The 18,670-nt window shown below is 43.3% G+C and overlaps 1 protein-coding gene, 1 long non-coding RNA gene and 1 other non-coding gene across 12 annotated transcripts in view; 1 reads left to right on the top strand and 2 right to left on the bottom strand.

The window, feature by feature from the left end:
- LOC116666311 overlaps window positions 1–12,181 on the bottom strand; it is a 28,741-nt gene extending 16,560 nt beyond the window's left edge. The window contains exons 1-3 of one of the 3 annotated variants that reach the window (XR_004323079.1): window positions 12,106–12,177; window positions 8,825–8,827; window positions 6,048–6,058 (exon numbers count right to left, since the gene is read on the bottom strand). This is a non-coding gene — a long non-coding RNA (uncharacterized LOC116666311). Of the gene's footprint in view, window positions 1–6,047; window positions 6,059–7,300; window positions 7,304–8,824; window positions 8,828–12,105 lie in introns of those variants that run through there. The other 2 variants (XR_004323078.1, XR_004323077.1) reach the window with 2 other exon arrangements.
- The window catches only part of AMOTL1 (angiomotin like 1), a 164,308-nt gene that overhangs the window by 56,372 nt on the left and 89,266 nt on the right, over window positions 1–18,670 (top strand). The window contains exon 1 of one of the 8 annotated variants that reach the window (XM_032488309.1): window positions 4,383–4,494. The exons of 5 other annotated variants lie outside the window; for them this stretch is intronic. Coding sequence is in view for 1 of the 3 variants with exons in the window: in XM_032488307.1 (XP_032344198.1) it covers window positions 5,362–5,410 (49 nt within the window). In the remaining 2 variants the exon portion in view is untranslated. Of the gene's footprint in view, window positions 1–4,382; window positions 4,495–4,547; window positions 4,896–5,108; window positions 5,411–18,670 lie in introns of those variants that run through there. 2 more of the 8 variants (XM_032488308.1, XM_032488307.1) reach the window with 2 other exon arrangements.
- LOC116666740 lies at window positions 12,108–12,214 on the bottom strand. The gene has a single exon (XR_004323638.1). It is a non-coding gene; the product is annotated as a U6 spliceosomal RNA (small nuclear RNA).

Raw genomic sequence — 18,670 nt, 5'->3', positions numbered from 1 at the left:
CCTATGTAGGAAGATAGCAGAGAGCCTGGCCCTTAGTAGGTACGCAATACATATTTGTTGGGCAATTTTTTTCATAATCAACAGAGTCCTTGCGTAAGCTTCAAATGGAGCAGGGTTTCCAAATGACCTCTTCTGTTATATAACATTGAACTCCTCCTGGGAGCAGTTTCCTCACCTCTAAAGCACCCGATATTTCTGGAACGGCAGAGTGGTCTCACCTGTGCATCTTCCATTTGCCTTGCACGTCTTCCTGGTCTTTGTTTTTCACTCTCCATTCTTTGTCTGACCTGGCAAAGGCTCATCCCCTGCCCCTCCTTCCTCATAGCTGTTCCTCCTGGCATCCTCTGCTTTGGGCACTCCCAGCACTCCCTGCCTTTTGCTCCCGTCAACAGTTTGCAAGACAGGGGCAGGGCCTGTGTCAGAGTCTCCAGAGGGCCATGTGCCATGTGAAAAAGCTTATTTGATACTTGGGGACAGGCAGGAAAAAAATACAACTATTGTCTTGTGTAAAATGGAGAACTGAAAGAGAAGCTTGGAAGAAATCGTCTTGCCTGGCAATAAAACAGGGATTTATCAAAGCTGGGGTTGGTGTGACCATTTTATGTTTGGAAGAGAAGAGGTTCAAAGAAAAAGTGTCTGGAGCACGGCAGGGTGTGCTCTCCTTTCCATGTCCCTACCTTTGCTAGTCATGACCTCCTTCTCTCAGCACTTGGGTTTCTTGGAACCTGCCCTTTTTCCCCTGTATGAAACCTGTCACTCCTCTGTGCTCTTATAATGCTTTGTTTTCTTTATTTTTATTTTTTATGGAAGTGTAGTTAATTTACAACGTTATTTTCAGGTGTACAGCAAAGTGATTCAGTTACACATACTGTGTGTGTGTGTGTGTGTGTGTGTGTGTGTGTATATTTATATATATATATATATTCAGATTCTTTTCCATTACAACTCATTACAAGAAATTGAATATAGTTCCCTGTGCTATACAGTAGGTCCTTGTTGTTTATCTGTTTTATATATAGTAGTTTGTTTCTGCTAATCCCAAACTCCAAATTTATCCCTACCCCCTTCCCCCCGGTAACCACAGTTTGTTATACAATGCTTTGTTTTTAACCTCTAATATGTCACCCATCATCCCTCACCTTGGCTCTGATACAGTACATGCTGCTGAAAGAGAAGGGGAAGATTGCCTTGACCCCAGTAAGCCAGTGAGAGACCTTAGTCCGTGGCCCTCAAAATTCAGGGCACTAGGAGTCACCTGCAGTGAATTCTATGGTGACTCCACCCTTAGAGATTCTGAGTCTCTAGAATTTGGAGGTGGGACAAGAGGAATTTAAATCTTTAAATGCTTTGGTTTATAAGTCACACTTTATTTTTATTGAAGCATCGTTGCTTTATAATATTGTGTTAAATTTCTGGTGTGCAGCGTATTGATTCAGTTATATATATATTCCTTTTCCTATTCCTATATCTTTTATTGATTGATTGATATAAATTACACTTTGGAAAGCACTTTATTGCTTGAGCTTATGTGTTTTCTAAACAACACAAGAATCTTAAGATAGGCTGACTGCATTTAGTCATTGGTTTGTCAACTTGACAGGTATTAATGGAGAACCACTAATTTTATTATGACTGTCCTAGGTGAGGTTGGGCAGTGGCTGTCCCTTTCGTGGAGGTGCCTGTTCTCTCTCCTTTTATTGTTTTCTGTTTCCTTCCTGGCAAGCTCAGGCCCATTCTCAAGGCCCATCCTAGTCAAAGCAGAAGCGAGCACAAGAAGGGTGTGTTTCCTGGATGCCAAGAAGAAGAGGGAAGGGGAAAGGGGATTTGCATTTTAGTAGAGAATTTAAATACCTTGGTATTTCAAATCACCAGAGAAGGGAAGGGTCTCTTTTACTGAATTCCAACTATGTGCCCAGCACTTGAAGTATATTATCTAATTTAATCCTTGCAATAAGCCAAGGAGATAAATGTAGTTATCCCCATTTTACAGAGGAGAAAACTGAGGCTTGTGTTATGTTACTCTTCATATCTAGAAATCGGTGGAACCAGGATTAGAACTCAGGACTTGCTCTAAAGGCCATGCTCATCTTCCTCTACCTGGATGCCTCTGTTATCTCACTCTTCTTCCAGCCTCTGTGCTTGTCTGGAACATCTTGGTACCTTCCCCACTTGGAGTTTAAGACTGTTCTCTGAGCTGTCCCTAAGAGTGCCAAAATTGGTCTGTCGCCTTCTTAACTTTCCTTGGGTGAGGGAAAGACTTTAGAAAGGACGCTGACCTGTAGATTAAGTATATAGATCTAAAACCACAAATCCTGCCTGGTTCACTACTTTACTGCTAGTAAAGCTGCATTCAATTTTTATTGTAAACATATCTTGTTTCTATTTGGCCCCAACAGTAGTTGGAATCTGCAATCAAATATACTGTAAAATGTTACTGATGACCTCTGGCTGGCCAAATCCAAAGTCTTCTTCTCAGGCTTTAGTTCCTGAACAACAGTCAGATATTTGATGTAGAAAATTATTCATTTGATGTAGTGATTATTAATAATTGAGCAAATTAAGGTGCATGGAGGGAGAAAATTGGCCTACCAAATTATCACTTGGTATCAATTTGAAAAGTCTAGGCTAGGTCCACTTGACTGAATCAACAGATTCTGTAAAAATTTTTATAAGATTTTTAGGGGGGAGGGAGGTAATTAGGTTTATTTATTTATATATTTTTTAAATGGCAGTTTCGGGGTTTGAACCCAGGAGTTCATGCGTGCTAAGCATGCGCTCTACCACTTGAGCTATACCCTCCCCCTGAATTAGCAGATTCTTGAACTCACAAGCTGTGTCTGTATCTTCCTCAGAAGTCTAGGAAACTGTGGTATTGGATAGATCTTCAAACTTCCTCTGTTCCCAGATCTTCTAAGTAGAAGAGGCTAGGGAAGTCCCCAGCCTCTGCATCTTTTGCCTCCTCCTTTCCTGAGTTTTCCATTGTGGACATTAACCAAGTAAACTGATCTTCACAGCTACATCTCTTTTTCCTCTAGACTTCCGTTCTTGACTTCTCCCCCAGGCTCTTGCCCAGAGGACAGGAAACCTGTCAACATCTTTCTCAAACCAGCTCTCCCTCTCAACTCTGCTTCCTCCGTCTTTGATCCATCCATTGGACCAATTGGTTTCTAAATCTTACAACAGTAATTCATTTTTCTTATGACTCAGGCTTAAAGTCTGGGTTAATTTGATTACTTTGTTCTTTCTCCCAGGATAGCTATGAAAATGGTCAATGAAAAGAGTAAAATCTTGCTTCAGAGATTTGGTATCGTCCCTGTATTTGGTACCTTCAAAGACTTGATATCTATGTGGTATCTCTCTCTTCTTTTCTATCTCCTTTGCCCCCGCCTCCCATGTCATTGCTCCCTGCAGCTGTTTCCCTGATTGGCTCCCTATCTCCAGGGCTAACGGTGGGTTGCTTGAAATAATAGCAGGTGTGTGTTGAACACTTACATGCATTGTGCTAAGTATTTTATATTTGTTACTTTATTCAATCCCCATAACTACCCTATGAGGGTTGATGCTATTTCCCTCATCTTGCAAATGAGGAAACTGAGCTTTAGGGAAGTTAAATGACTTACCCAAATGCACACAGATAGTGTGGTTGATCTGTGACTCAATGACACATTTATTTTGTTCCAGTGGATGCTTCTAACTGTTAAATTCTGCTGCCTCCTAGGATATAGAATGGTATCTACTAGAAGTCAATTAATCAGTGTTGGTTTCCTTCCTACCTTCCCTCGTTTTTCTATCCGTTACTTCTCCCCCAGCCTATGCTAAGTTCATACAATGCTAGTGCCATCTGAACTCCACTCCCCTTCAAGACGTCTTTCTTCTTCATGGAGTCAGTCCTCTATACCTTTACCAAGCATCTCCAGCGCTTTCCTGCTCTCTGGTTGCATATTTTGTTATCTTAAATAAATAAATCCTTGAAGGGCTGGTTAGCTGCTGTTTCCTTTGTTTCTTTTATGTGTTATCAAGTACCAGGGGATCAGACTTTAAATGGGGCAGGGATTTGGTAAATAATTGTTAAAGTATTGCGTTTGGGCTTTATCTTGAGAGTAGAGGTTACTGAACCATCAGGGATGAATCGGAAAAATAGACTGGAATCAGAAGGACCCCCCCCCCCCCCATCAGGATGGAAGGGAGGGGTTAAACTGCTGGCAGACTAGTTAGCTAATTGCCACAATCCAGGCAGGAATCCCTGAAAGAATCGTGGTCTAGTGAGAAGGCAGAGAGAGGAGAGGAGAAGAGCACACGTTGAGAGGTGTGGTATGCACTGACCCTCCCACTAGCCTCTTCAGGAGCAACTGCACTGTTACTGCCTGGCCTCTTCTCGGAGTGGCAGAGCCGGCTCCTAAAAGCTCCGGAGAAATGTTACCGTGTGGGCGGGTTCGGGGTCCCCAGATCAAGGCTCCAGAGGTCTGCCGAGTGTAACTGAGTATAATGGGGTGGGTGAGTAATGTTACTCCGTACATCCTGGTTTAAGAGGTGGGACAGAATCGGCAACATTTTTCCAGAGTCACTTTCTTTGCCTCCACTCGGGCAGATTAACAGCCTAGAGGTCTGTGGCCACTGGTTGTAATAGCTAAGGCTGTAGAAGCTGTCTGGGCCTTTCTGCTTGTCAACGGAGCCCGGAGTAGCCGCTCGTCGCCCGGTCCCGGCGTGTGATAGAAGCGCTGTGGCCTGGGGAACGCAAAAGGAAAAGTCTAGCTACTTTGCACCTGGAAATTCCGCCTAAAAAGAAAAAAATCGTACACAGAACTTCATCTGGACTTTTAGGGCAGGTCGGGAAACCGATTTCTGCCAGAGTTGGCCTGGTTGGGGGGAAGGGAAAGTCGAAGGAAGGAGAACCGGTGAGTCTGACATGAATTAAACCGGGGCAGGGGACAAAACGAGGGAGGCTGTCGCCCTCCTAACTCTCGGGGAGACACGTCAGCTTGAGCCCGGGGCAGTTTCAGCCGGCGATCTCCCAGGCCCGGGGAGGGGCGGCGGACGGCTGGAGACGGGCTCTAGGGCCCAGCTGCCGGGCCGGGGTGGAGTGTAGGGTTACAGTGACGAGCCCCGTCGACCCTCCCCGGACGGCGCGCGGGGCGCGGGGAGCGCGGGCGGCGGCGGCGGCGGTGGCGCGCGGGACGCTCTAGGACCCAGCAGCGGCGGTCGGGTTTGGGGCTGAGGGGAAGCCCCGGCGTTTCTTCGCTTTCTGTGTGAATGGGGCTGACGGTCGCGCGCCGCTTCCCCGCGCTGCCCCACGCCATGCCCAGCGCGCTGCCGGGTGGCCGCCTTCCTCAGCCGCGGCACTGAACTAGCCATGATCGCCTCATGTGGAGGGCAAAGTTGCGCCGGGGAACTTGTGAGTCTGCGGTGAAAGGTAACCAGCCCCCGCTCTGGGTGCAGGGAGGGGCCTCCGAGGCTCCCGCGCGGAGGACCTAGCCGGCCGATGCTCGCTGCCCCCTGCTGCTCTGGGCAGGGGGCTCCTCTTCGGGGTCCCGGGGCTGCCATCCGTCCAGCTCCGGAGCGACTTGGGCGGCCTTTTCGGCACCGGGGTCCCGGGAGTGCTAGCCACCAGATCTCCCTAACCTAGATTGTTTAAAAAAAAAAAAATCAGAACTCCGTCCCGCGCCAATCCGCAGGCCCCAGAGCAGGCGGGCCGCCAGCGCCGCGGCCCCCGCGGCCCCTGGAAGACGGAGTCGTTTAGCCCTCGCCGCCCGGGGCCCCGTGCTGGCGCGATCCCGATGCGGGGGGCTGGCCTCTCCGGAGGGGCGCTGCCATATGGCCGCGCGCGGGTCCCTGGCAGCTCAGGGAGGCGGCGGAAGGGGTAGCCGGTGGCCGCTTCCCTGCGCGCGAGACAAAGGCGCGCACGCTGGCCCGCCGGGCAGGCCGGACCCTTCCTGCCGCCCTAAGCCTCGGCCCCGGCTAGTGGGGGCCGCGGAGGGGTCGCGCCGTGGACCCCGAAGCTCGGATCGCGTTCGCTGCTTCTCCTTCTTTGTTCTCCCCAGACAAGTTTCTTTGACAGAAACTGGGGAGTTAGATCCAGCTCTCCCTTGCTGTTAGTGTTGCCTTTAAAAGAATCTGGTTTCGGGAAGGAAAAAAAATTAAACTTTCCGAGTGGAACTGGTTTTGCTTGGATGGGACATTCGTGGCAGGAGGGAGATTGGCATTTCGGCCGATGACAGCCGGGCAGAGCGGGGCCCTGCGCTGGGGCAGCGGCCGGACGTGCCCCGTGGGCAGCAGGGTGGCGGAACCGACGAGCGCCGGCGGGCACCCACCTCCAGGGCCTCCCCCTCAGCGACCTTTCCAAGTTTTCCCCCTTAGGAGCCCAGGCTGAGAATTCGGCTCCCTGCCCGCAGCTCCTGAGCCTCACCACGCCCTACTCTTTACTCTCTTGATTGGTGACTGGAAAGACTTTACAATTTTGTTAGGTTTTTGCCTTTTGGGCTTCGGCGTTGGTTTACTGTCTCCAAGTGGCACAAGCTTTGGAAAATGCCTGGCTGGTGTGTGCATCACCAGAACTGGAGTTTCAGTAGTCGGGGCCCTGATCTTGGGCCTTGGAGCCTTTGCGGAGCGGGACCCAACATTTTTTGCGCCCTCGGACCCTCACCTTCTTTGCCTGTCCTGATACAGTGCCGACATGGTTGCCCATTTTCTTTTAAGGAGGCACGCTGTGAGAATCGAGTTTTTGTACTGCTTATCAAGTCCTTGGTGGTAATGGAGGTAGGCGATCAGGAGGGCCATTTTATGATCCTCAAAGATGCTTTGAACTACCCCCCAAAATAACGTTACTTGCCATAAGCAAGTAGAACCAGAATAGAGGGATTATTAATAGCTACTATTCCAAAAAATTTCCTTCCTTTTCGGGAAGTGAAAAGTCAGAGCATGAAATGTTGAACAGTCATTTCTCTCTCTGCTTCCAAAAACCAGCCTGTGTGTTCCTGCCAAGCTGACGAAGATTTTCCCTGGCTGCCCACCACTCCTGGACCTGGCAGCTCTCCGTGGACGTCAGGCCCAGGTTAAGGACTGGGATCTCTCTAGATTGCAAGTTCTTGAAGCATCTAGACCAGTGTGAGGTTCATTTCCCGGGAGGGTGCTCTGATGTTACAGTGCATCTATATGGATGCTCTTTATGGGAGCAATATGGGCACAATACTTAATACACTTGGAACTGTTTTGCAGAGGAGCAAAGGGTTGGAAACCACTGATTTGACCAGAATGAAAAGGAGTAAGGCATAGCATAGAAGGCTTTAGAGCTGCCTACCTCCACGCTCTCTGGTGGGGCGTGGGGGGAAGTTTAGTTTCTGGATGGATATACTTTGCTTTTGAGAGATACATTTTTCAAGATCAGTAAACCCTTGTGAACTCTGCAAGTGGACAGGAGGAGAGAAGGTGTACGCACAGCTCCACCCCTCTTCCCCTTCTTTTTAAAATGCACAGAAGTCTTAGTCTTTTAGGTTCCACGCAGATGGTGGAGGGTGAAGAATACTAATGTACTGAAGGGCATGTAGGAGATCAAAGCAGTTAAAAATACTCTTTTCATAGAAGCTAATGGAGGACTTTCAGTTTAAATGAGATTTTAAAGTGCTGTCGTTAAGAAAAGCACAGGAATGCAGAAATGTGAGTAATTTTATGAGAAGGCACTCTGCTGATTAGGCTTGAGAGTGTCTGCCCTTGGCCAGTCAGTCTGGAGGCTTCTGTGGATAGAGCACTTGCTTTTTTTTTTTTTTAAATGTTACCCTGGTGGAGAAGTGTGGACCCAGGACCTGGAGGAAAGATGGCCAAACTAATTAAAATCAAATGGCAATCTGGCTGGTGAGAGTTCTGTTGAAAAGTACAGCCCCTGAGTACCAGTGTTGTGTTTCTTCATAGTAATTTGTGAAAATACTTTGAAAATGATAAATGTACTGTATAACATATGGCTTTTTAAAGAAAAAAAATGATGAATAACTTAGGAAACAGGGAATTGCTAGGGAAAATTGTGATTTTTCTGGGCCAATAAATTAGAAAGGAAGTAACTTTGTAAGACCTGCCTGTTCGTAGTTCTATACGCAAAATTCTTCCAAAGTAGCACCCTTCGTCCACTGTCCCCCACTACGTCCCGGTAGCTCTCTGCATTTTAAATGCATATGGAAGCTTAGTTCAGGACATTCTCTAGTGTTTTAAATAATTTCTCTCCTCCTATTTTTTCATTCATTTTGGTAGGTTCTTCTGTCCCAGAATTCACTAGATAATAGAGGACTTGAAAAGCAAGGGGTAACTTGGAGTTTAAGTACGAGGACGTATATGATTATAAGGTTTGTTGGAAATAGGCTGAGGTTGTTCAGGTTTTTATTTGTTTACTTAGCAATTTTTTTTTTTAAAAATGGATTTTGTTGGTTTGTTTTGTCTTGGAGGGAAGGCAAAATTTAAATCTTGGCCATTGTGGGTAGGTCTGTGCACTACATTTTCTGGAAGGGAGCCACGCCTGGGCTTGTGTGTTGGCACTGCTCTGAGTTCTCCTCTAACTTGCGAGGCCCTTGGCCTCCATCCTTGTGAAACCTTAGGATACATTCATTCCAGACACTTAGGAGCAGACTCCTGGACTCTCCAAGCGGCTCACACATTAGGCATTCTGCCTCCTGCCCCCCCCGCCTTTATTAGGGGAATGGGGAAGTAGATCAAACCAGTTAGGAAATGTGTCCCTGTTAAGCCTCTGGAGAATTGGGTTTGACTTTGAATAAAAGTCACATGGTCCTACTGTGCGTGTTTAAATCTGTACTTGGGACTTCACTGGCCAGTAGCGCAGCTATACACACTTCTTTTTTGCTTGTTTTGTTTTTCAGTAGGATGCTTGTATTTCACTTTGTGTGTATAGTTTGTTTGTTTAACTTTTAATTTTGAAATGGTTAGAGCTTTGTGAGAAGTTGCAAAAATAGTAGAGAGGTCCCACGTTCCCTTCCAGTTTCCCCCATGGGTAACATCTCACGTAACCAGAGTACAGCAGCAGAACCAGGAAAGGGACGTTGATACAATCCAGACCAGTCCATCAGATTTCAACAGTTTTACATGCACACGCTTGGGTTTGTGTGTGTACACTTCTGTGCAATTTTTTCACATATGTAGATTCCTGTAGCTACCACCACAATCAAGGTACAGAACTGTTCTATCCTCCAGGGATGTCCTTTGTGCCACCTCTTTATAGTCAACCCCCCCATCCCCCTGCCTAGTCTCTAAACCCTGGTAGCCACTCATCTGTTCGCCATCTATAATTTTGAGAATGTTACATAAATAAAATTATGCTGTAAGTCATCTTTCTTTTCTGCATAACTGAGTTTTATTTTGACTCAGTTTTTCTTTGTCTCCATAATACTTTTGACTCATATTCTCTTTTTATTTATTTTTTAAATTAAATTAAATATTAAAAAATTGAAGTATAGTTGATTTACAATGCTGTGTTAGTTTCTGATGTACAGCAGAGTGATTCAGTTACACATAAATATATTCTTTTTCATACTCATTTCCATTATGCTTTATCACAAGACATTGAATATACTTCCCTGTGCTATACTGTAGGACCTTGTTATTTATATTTTATATATAGTAGTTTGTATCTGCTAATCCCAAATTCCTAATTTATCCCTCCCTGATCCCCTTTGGAAATCATAAATTTGTCTTCTATGTTTGTGAGTCTGTTTCTGCTTCATAAATAAGTTCATTTGTGTCATATTTTAGATTCTACACGTAAGTGACGTCATATGGTTCTCTGACTTACTTTACTTGGTATGATAATCTCTAGGTCCATCTATGTTACTGTAAATGGCATTATTTTATTCTTTTTTATGACTGAGTAGTATTCCATTGTGTATATATAGCACAACTTCTTTATCCAATCATCTGTCGACGGACATTTAGGTTGCTCCCAAGTCTTGGCTATTGTGAATATTGCTGCTATGAACATTGGGGTGCATGTATCTTTTCAAATTGGAGTTTTCTCCAAATATATGCCCAGGTGTGGGAATGCTAGATCATATGGTAACTCTATTTCTAATTTTTAAAGGAATCTCCATACTGATTTCCATAGTGGCTGCACCAGTTTACATTCCCACTAACAGTGTAGGAGTGTTCTCTTTTTTCTATATCTTCTCCAGCATTTGTTATTTGTCGACTTTTTAATGATGGCCATTTTTCAGTGTTTTGAAAGAGTATGAGAAGGATTGGTGTGAGCTCTTCTTTGTATGCTTAGTGGAATTCCTCAGTGAAGCGATCTGATCCTGGGCTTTTGTTTGCAGGGATTTTTTTTTGCTTTTTGTTTTTTTTTAAATTACAGATTCTATTTTACTTCTAGTGATTGGTCTGTTCAAATTATTTATTTCTTCTTGATTCAGTTTTGGTGGGCTGTATGTTTCTAAAAACTTGTCCATTTCTTCTAAGTTGTCCAGTTTGTTGGCATGTAATTGTTCAAAATATTCTCTCTCCTTTTTTTTTTTTTTTTTTGTATTTCTGCAGTACTGGTTGTTATTTCTCCTCTTTCATTTCTTACTTTATTTGGGTTCTTTCTCTTTTCTTCTTGATGAGTCTGGCCAGAGGTTTGTTGATTTTGTTTACTCTTTCAAAGAACCAGCTCTTGGTTTGATTTTTTTCTATTGATTTTTTACATCTTTAGTTTGTTTATTTCCCCTCTGCTCTGTATTATTTCCTTCCTAATGCTGACTTTAGGTTTTGTTTGTTCTTTTTCTAATTCTTTTAGGTGGTAGGTTAGGTTGTTTATTTGACATTTTTCTTGTTTTTTTGAGAAAGGCCTATATTGCTATGAACTTCCCACTAAGAATTGCTTTTGCTGCATCTCATAGATTTTGTGTGGTTGTGTTTTCATTGTCATTTGTCCTAAGGCATTTAAAAAAAAAAAAAATCCCTCCTTGATTTCATCATTGAGCCACTGGTTCTTTTAGTAGCATGCTGTTTAGTCTCCATGTAGTCTTTTTTTTCTCATTTGTCTGTGATTGATTTCTAGTTTCATGTCATTGTGATCTGAAAAGATGCTTGAAATGACTTTTATCCTCTTAAATTTGTTGAGGCTTGGTTTTTGTCTTAATATCTGGTCAATCCCAGAGAATGTTCCATGTACGCTTGGAGAGAATGTATATTCTGGTTTTTTTGGATGTAATGTCCTGAAAAGATCAATTAAGGCTAACTGTTCTATTGTATCATTTAGGATCTCTGTTGACTTACTGATTTTGTCTGGAAGATCTGTCCATGGATGTGCATGGGGTGTTAAAATCTCCTACTGTTACTGTATTCCTGTCAACTTCTCCTTTTATGCCTGTTAGTATTTGCTTTATGTATTTAGATGCTCCTATATTGGGTGCATATTGTTAGTGAGTGTAATATCCTCTTCTTGTATTGATCCTTTTTTCATTATATAGTGTCCTTCTTTATCTTTCTTTATGGCCTTCGTTTTAAAGTCTATTTTGTGTGATATCAGTATAGCTACCCTTGCTTTTTTGTCATTTCCATTTGCATGAAATCTCTTTTCCATCCTCTTACTTTCAATCTATGTGTGTCCTTCACTCTAAAATGGGTCTTTTGTAGGCTGCATATTGTAGGTTCTGTCTTTTTGTCCAATCTGCCACTCTCTGTCTTTTGATTGGAGCATTTAGTCCATTCACATTTAAGGTAATTATTGCTATTTTTAAATCTTGTTTTCTGGTTGGTTTTTTATTTCTTCTTTGTTCCTTTCTTTTCCTTTTAGTTTTTTCTTTTGTGGTTTGTTGGTTTTCTTTGTATTATGCTTGTGTTTCTCTTCTGTTTGGTTTTTGTGAATCTACGGTATATTTTTGATTTATGGTTACTGTGTTTTTTAAGTATGTTAGCCCATTACTGTGTCTGCTTGCTATAGATTGGTATTCATATAGGCTCAAACATATTCTTAAAAAAACCCCTACATTTTCTTAGTCCCCTCCCTGACATTTTATGATTTTGATGTCTTTTACATCTTCACATTTATCCTTTGCTGTTAATTGTAGTTATCATCGCTTTCACAAAGTTTCTTTAATTTTTTTTTTAACTGTGTACTGACTTATTTAAGTGATTCACTTAAAAATATGGAACACTTCACGAATTTACGTGTCATCCTTGCGCGGGGGCCATGCGAATCTTCTCTGTATCATTCTAATTCAAGTCTGTGTGCTACTGGAGCGAGCACAGTATGTGATCTTTTGAAATTAGCTTTTTACCCTTGAGCCAGCATACCCAGTGTAATATCCTCAAGATCCACCCAGATTGTTGCATTATCACTAGTTTGTTCCTTTCTATTGCTGAGTAATATTCATGTTATGGATATACCACAGTTTTGTTTAAGCATTTACCCATTGAAAGACATCTGGGTTGTTTTCAGTTTTTGGCTCTTAAGAGTTAAAGTCACTATGTATGTTCATCTACAGTTTTTGGTGAGGACAAAGTTCATTTCTTTGGGACGAATGCCTAGGATTGTGATTGCTGGGTTTTGTATGGTAAGTGTACATTTAGTTTTTTAAGAAATTACCAACTTACTTTCCAGAGTGGCTTTACCATTTTACATTCCTACCAACAACGTGTGAGAGATTGAGTTTCTCTGCATCCTCACCAACATTTGTTAATTATTCTAGTTGTCCCAATGAGTGTTCTAGTTTCATCATGTTTTTAATTTGCATTCCCTAATGGCTAATGATGTGCTCATTTGCCATCTGTATATCCTCTGTGGTGAAATGTCTGCTCCTTTTTTGCCAACTGGAATTTTTTTTTTTTTTTTTTTTTTTGCCATTGAGCTTTGAGAATTCTTTACATCTTCCAGAGATAAGTCCTTTGTCAGATATGTGGCTTGCATATATATATTTTTTCCAGTATGTTTTCTGTCTTTTCAAACTTTTAATAGGATCTTTTGCAGGAAAAGTTTTAATTTTGATAAAGTCCAATTTACTGATTTTTTTCCCTATGGATTGTGCTTTTAGTGGCACATCTAGGAACATTTTGCCTGTTTCCTCCTATGTTTTCTTCTAAAAGTTTCATAGTTTTACATTTTACATTCAAATTGTAGTTTACTTTTAGCCTCTTAAGAACATGTATGTCTTGCTACTGATATTGGAGACCATCTCTTAAGTGTTTATTATGTATTTAAAGCTCTGGACACACAGAGATGAATCAGGAATGGTTCCTACTCCTCAGAGCTCACCAATTAGTGAGGTTGCGTGTGCACGTTCCTCAGTGTTTATACCATAATAGAGGAGAGCGGGAGGTACTGTGGGACCACAGAGAAGAGGGGCGGCAGGGAGGTCTCGCTTTGGCCAGGTGGTAAGGGAGGGCTTCCCTGGGCGTGTCATCCAAGCTTGGTGGGAATAAAGTGGGTTCTTGCCTTTGATGCAGTTTTTGGATATCTTTATTGGCATGAATTCCTCAGTGTGCGTTACCTTGTTCTTGAGCACATGCTGAAGGACTCTGAGTACACTGAGTAGCTGGGGACTGTTTTGAACAGCACGTGGCAGAATAGCTTTTTTTTTTAAAGGAAGTGTGGTACTTAAAACTGAATAATGTAAAGAGTAAGAATAAGGTTGAACAGATTTAAAATTAGAAAATGTGTCAAAGTGAGAAAGGCAGTAGTATTTTGGGTTGTTTAGGGTCAGGTAGACCTGGTTTGCTTCCTGGGCCTGCTGCCTCCTTGCTGTGTGGTCTCAGGAGTGTCACCTGGAAAGCCTCATGGATACAGTGGAGATAGTAATAGTTCTTACCTCATGGAGTTGCATGTGGGTGACATGAAATGATGCGTGTATAGCACTTAGCACAGTGTTGGGCACATTCAAAGCATTCAGTTATTATTATATATTATATATTATTTATATTATATATAGTATATATTATATACATTATATTATAGCAGAGAGATAAGTGGTTTTATGAAATTATGTGTATTCTCAGATCTTTTTCTCTGAGTAGCTGGAATCCCAGTTCTTCCTCGTAGAAGCTTACCTTTTCACAGTTGTGAGCACTGTGTTGTATACCAAATATTATTCATTGATTGAGGTTAGAAGCTGGTTTACTTTATTTACAACCTGGTACTCCCTATAGAATATACCTTTTTCCTACCTATAAGTCAAGATTTTTCTGAGTAAAAAACAATTTCCTCTCTGCCCTGATCACAGGAAGTGGCAGGGGGTATGTGCTGTCATGAGCTACTTCAGAGTTTCTGGTCCTTGGTACCCGAGGTCCAGTAAGCCGGGGCTGATGTCGCCAGGGCTGATGTCACCAGGTCTGATGTCACTGGGTCATTCATGTCCTAAACTTCACAACCGGCAGCTCCCTTTCCTTTCCCTTGATGACCAAGTTGTTTATTTCCCAGAAGAAACGGATTGGGCCTTAGATGTACAATTGCAGATCGGTGGTTCTCAAATGTGGGTGAACATCAGAACCATCAGGAGGGCTTATTTAAACACAGACTGCTCCCCCGTTCTCGAGTTTCTTTTCAGCAGCTCTTGGATGGGGCCTGAGATTTGTATTTCTAACAAGTTTCCAGGTGATACTGTTGCTGCTGGTCCAGGGACCACACTTTGAGAAGCACTGTTTTAGAACATAGTCCCCCATAAGTTAGACCTCGACGGAGATACTTTACTTTTTGGAACGGAGGCTGTTCATGTTTTAATGATTGAGACTGAAATAGATCCAGTTTCTGGGGTTACTAGTTGACATCCATAACTATATCCTCTCCTCTGATCCCTCTTCCTGCCTTCCCCCTTCCGAACCTGACTTCTTCTCTCGGTTGTCTTTTGATCTCTCACTCCTTGGAAGACATGCCAGGTTAGAGTTCATGGTTACCATATACCAGCCAGATTGCCTTGGCTGATTCACCTCAACCTCTGGAAAGTAAATGTGTCTGCTAACGCTTATATCCCAAGGTCATGGTGAGGCTTACATGAGATAATGGACGTGCAAAGGCTGTATAAGAGGTAAGGTGCAGAATTAGTTTTTTATTATTTTGAGCATGCTTGATTTCTCTTTGGAAGCGTATCCTCTGATTTGGGGGTAGACTGCCTCTCCTGATGCTGAGTTCCGCTGCTGCTGAGGGGACTTGGTAAAGATCGCACAGAAATCTGCAGGGATGTCATGGAGAAGGTTCCTGCAGTGAATAGGCGGTCGGGCTAGGCTCCCTGAGGGACACAAACTGTGATGTTTTGGAGGCCCATTGATATGTAGCTGTGATGATCAAAAAAGGGCTCGGTGCTGGTAAATAGCTTGGTCAGATGCTATGAGCTGTTTAGAGAGTCCATTCCCTTGCAGTGGAGAAATAGAATTTTATGTTTTGTTTTGTTTTGTTTTTTTTTCCTGGCAGGTTAGGAAGATGTGATCTGGCCTCCACCTATTTTTTTTTTTTTTTTTAAGTTCTAGATCTACACTGATTATGGTAACCAGTAGCCACATGTGGCCGTCTAAATGAATGAAAATTAAATAAACTAAACATTTAGGTCCTCAGTCACAATGGCTACAATTCTAGTGCCCAGTAGCCATTGCTGTCCTCACAGCAAGTTCCAATGGCCAGTGCTCTTCCAGAGAGATGCTCGCCCTGTTTGTCTGATGGCAACATCGTTGGGCTTCATTCATATCATGGGACTGGGACACGTTCTTGAGTGAAATGTACCACTTCTCCCTTGGAAGACTGGTGTGGACTGATGGGGAGAAAATACCATGGGGATTCTGCTCTGTCAGGTTGAACTTTACTTTGCCCTGGCAGTTTCAGAGGCTCCTTTCATTTGGAAGGTGGGTTAGCAAGGCATCTGGGTTCTGTTGGGTGTGGAGCTTACCAAGTTAGCAGGCTGTTATCCAGGTGTGTCTACTGTTTCCATAGGGATATTTGAGGTTTGGGTTCTGTGTGTGGGATTCTTCCATGAGTCCTGTCCTTGAGAGAAACAAACAGAAATGTTCAGGTGGATTTAGCCTGAGACGCTCTTCTCCTGGAGAAGATGGCAGAGCAGGCCTGGATTCCTCCACCTTGGGTCTGCTTGACGATCGAACCAGCCTCTGTCAGTGGGAGGTGGGGGCTCGCTCATCTGGTTCATCACGCCAGTTTGGGCTTGCTCGGATGCCATTCCACACTGCGTCATCCTGGCTCTTGCCTCCTTTGAGAGTGTTCTGTAAACTGTCAAGTTCCTTTCTTTACTCACCCCACATCCAGAGTCACCAGGTCCTCGCAGTTGGGTGCTTCTTGTCTAAGTTCCCTTTCAACCTAACTAATCTCCATAACTCAGCTGGTTGGACTACTCATCACCTGCCTCCTGGACCATCGTGGTAGCCACATGACAGGTCTCCCCTCTCTGCCCTCTCACACCTCTTCTAATGAACTGTCCTTCCTTCTTTCCTTGCTTCCTTCCTCCCTTCCTGCTCCCTTCTCAGAACAGGCAGAGCAAGACAAGGATGACAGAGGTCATCTTGCAGGCTCACTTTGCTCCCTCGGAGTGAGGTGGGGCCCCGCACATTTCCCGAGGCCCTGTGCCCTGGAGGAAGGAGGCATCTCTCCTTCAGCTGCTGCTTCTCAGCCGTGAGGGCTGCTCTGGATGTTGTGACCCAGGAATTTGGCCCCCTCAAAGCAGGTGTGAGGCCGGCCTTTCCCTTTTGGCTCTGAGAACCAAGTTCCTTGTGAGTGAGCCCTTGGGGAAAGTTTGGGGAAAGGAGAGAGTGTAAAATTCTCTGGGAAGGCCCTGTTTCCTGAGGGACTGCTCCCTGGCATCACTGCAACTAGGTGGCTCCTGCTGGTGATGGGAAAAGCTTGAAAGGTGTAAGGGCAGACAAGGTGGCCTGCCTGGGATCTTTTTTTGAGGAATGGGGCGAAAAAATAGAAACAGAGACTAGGAAATGTGTTTTTTCAGAATTATGGAAGCTAGTGGATGCCGTTCACATCCATTAGCGGACAGCATCACATCCACTGCAGAACACCCATAATGCCACTCTAGTTTCTGAAAAGAGAAATGGTCTAGTGTTCCTTTATCTAGAAGAGGAAATGAAAATATGCTCTGAAATCACAGTGAGCCTAAATGAAGACAGCAGGGAGAGTCATGTAAACAACAGCACAAATCTATTTACAGAAACTTTGGGGATAATGGGCATGTGAGGTAAGAAGCAGGTTTGGTAAAGGACAGAATTAACTTTCCTCGTGGTAGTGACTGGCCTGGTAGGTCAAAAATGAGTAGTAGAAGCATGTGAAGTGGTGAATAAATGCACTTTAGGTAACTTTTAGATTTGCTCTTGTAAAATATTCATTGAAAAATGTAGGGGTAGGGCGTAGCTCAAGTGATAGAGCGTGTGCTTAGCATGCACAAGGACCTGGGTTCAATCCCCAGTACCTCCTCCAAAAATAAATAAACCTAATTACTCCCCTCCCCAGAAAAAGCAATTGAAGAAAAAAAAAGAAAAATGTGAAGAATATGTCTGAAAAGTTCTACTCCATTTGCAGAAACTAACTACTGTATATAAAATAGATAAACAAGTTTCTTCTGTATATCCCAGGGAACTATATTCAATATCTTGTAACCTACAATGAAAAAGAACATGAAAATGAATATATGTATGTATATGTGTGGCTGAAACATTATGCTGTATGCCAGAAATTGACACAACATTGTAAACTGACTATACCTCCATAAAAAAGAATGCAAATTTAAAAAAAAGGGTCTGTTCAGAGATATGGATTATATTATTAGTCCTGAGTATAGAGATAAAATTTTCCAAAATTCTGACGTTACTTACCTTCATCTCACTCCAAAATAAATTCCAGGAATATGGAGAAAATAATGGAATGAAATACAAATATTTGTATTTTAATGGCATCTATTAAGTGACCAAGATCACATGTTATGATCTGGAAGGACTAAGCTTTCCCACGTTTGGTAACAAAGGGTCAGTTTTTCCTCCATTGTCAGTGAAAGGGATAGATTCACGGCAGGAGATGCAGAGAAGAGATTTGGAATTCAAACCTTGACCTCCATCCTGCCATACCACAGGTGGATTGAGTGAAAAGTCAGGGAACAAAGGTGCCAAAGAGAGGAGAGGTGTTTTTTTTTTTTTTTTTTTTTGGTCATTCTCAGTACAAAGGACAAATCTGCCTCTCCCCCTATTCCCAGTAACCACCCTACTGTCCTTCTGGCTGAAGGTGTAGCCCGGGCAGCTGAGGGTGTTCAGCTTGGAGCCTGGTTCCTGATACCTTCTCCAGGTCCACCTAGTCTTCTGTGTTCCAGGGTGGCCAGAAAAGTGAGGAATTTTGGAGAACCTTTGGATAACACCATGTTTTCTTTTATTTTGGGTTTTGGTAGTAGGACCACAATGTTAGGCTTATTTTCAGAGGCATTGTGTATTGTAAGGTCACCCTTATTCCAAACTCCTGGAAAATTAAGAATGTTATTTTAGCCTTGTTTGTCAGTCAGCTAGATAGTCTCACCCCAAACACTCTGAAAGCTTTTATCTCTGATTTGTTTGAAAATCTTGCTGCTGTTTTTAAAAAGCTCACTGATTGGATCCTCTCTTGAAAGTGGAGTTTACAACAGAGTCTTATTTCATTTCCCCATTCTCATATAAAGAAGCAAAAACGTATTGAGCACTTATTATGTGCTGGAACACTGCTCATAGCCCTTGCCATGGTCTCAGT

The sequence above is a fragment of the Camelus ferus genome, chromosome 10, assembly GCF_009834535.1.
Source record: "Camelus ferus isolate YT-003-E chromosome 10, BCGSAC_Cfer_1.0, whole genome shotgun sequence".
NCBI classification, from domain to species: Eukaryota; Metazoa; Chordata; class Mammalia; order Artiodactyla; family Camelidae; genus Camelus; species Camelus ferus.
Note: the sequence above shows the minus strand (reverse complement) of the source record. Positions and strands in the feature narration are given on the sequence as shown.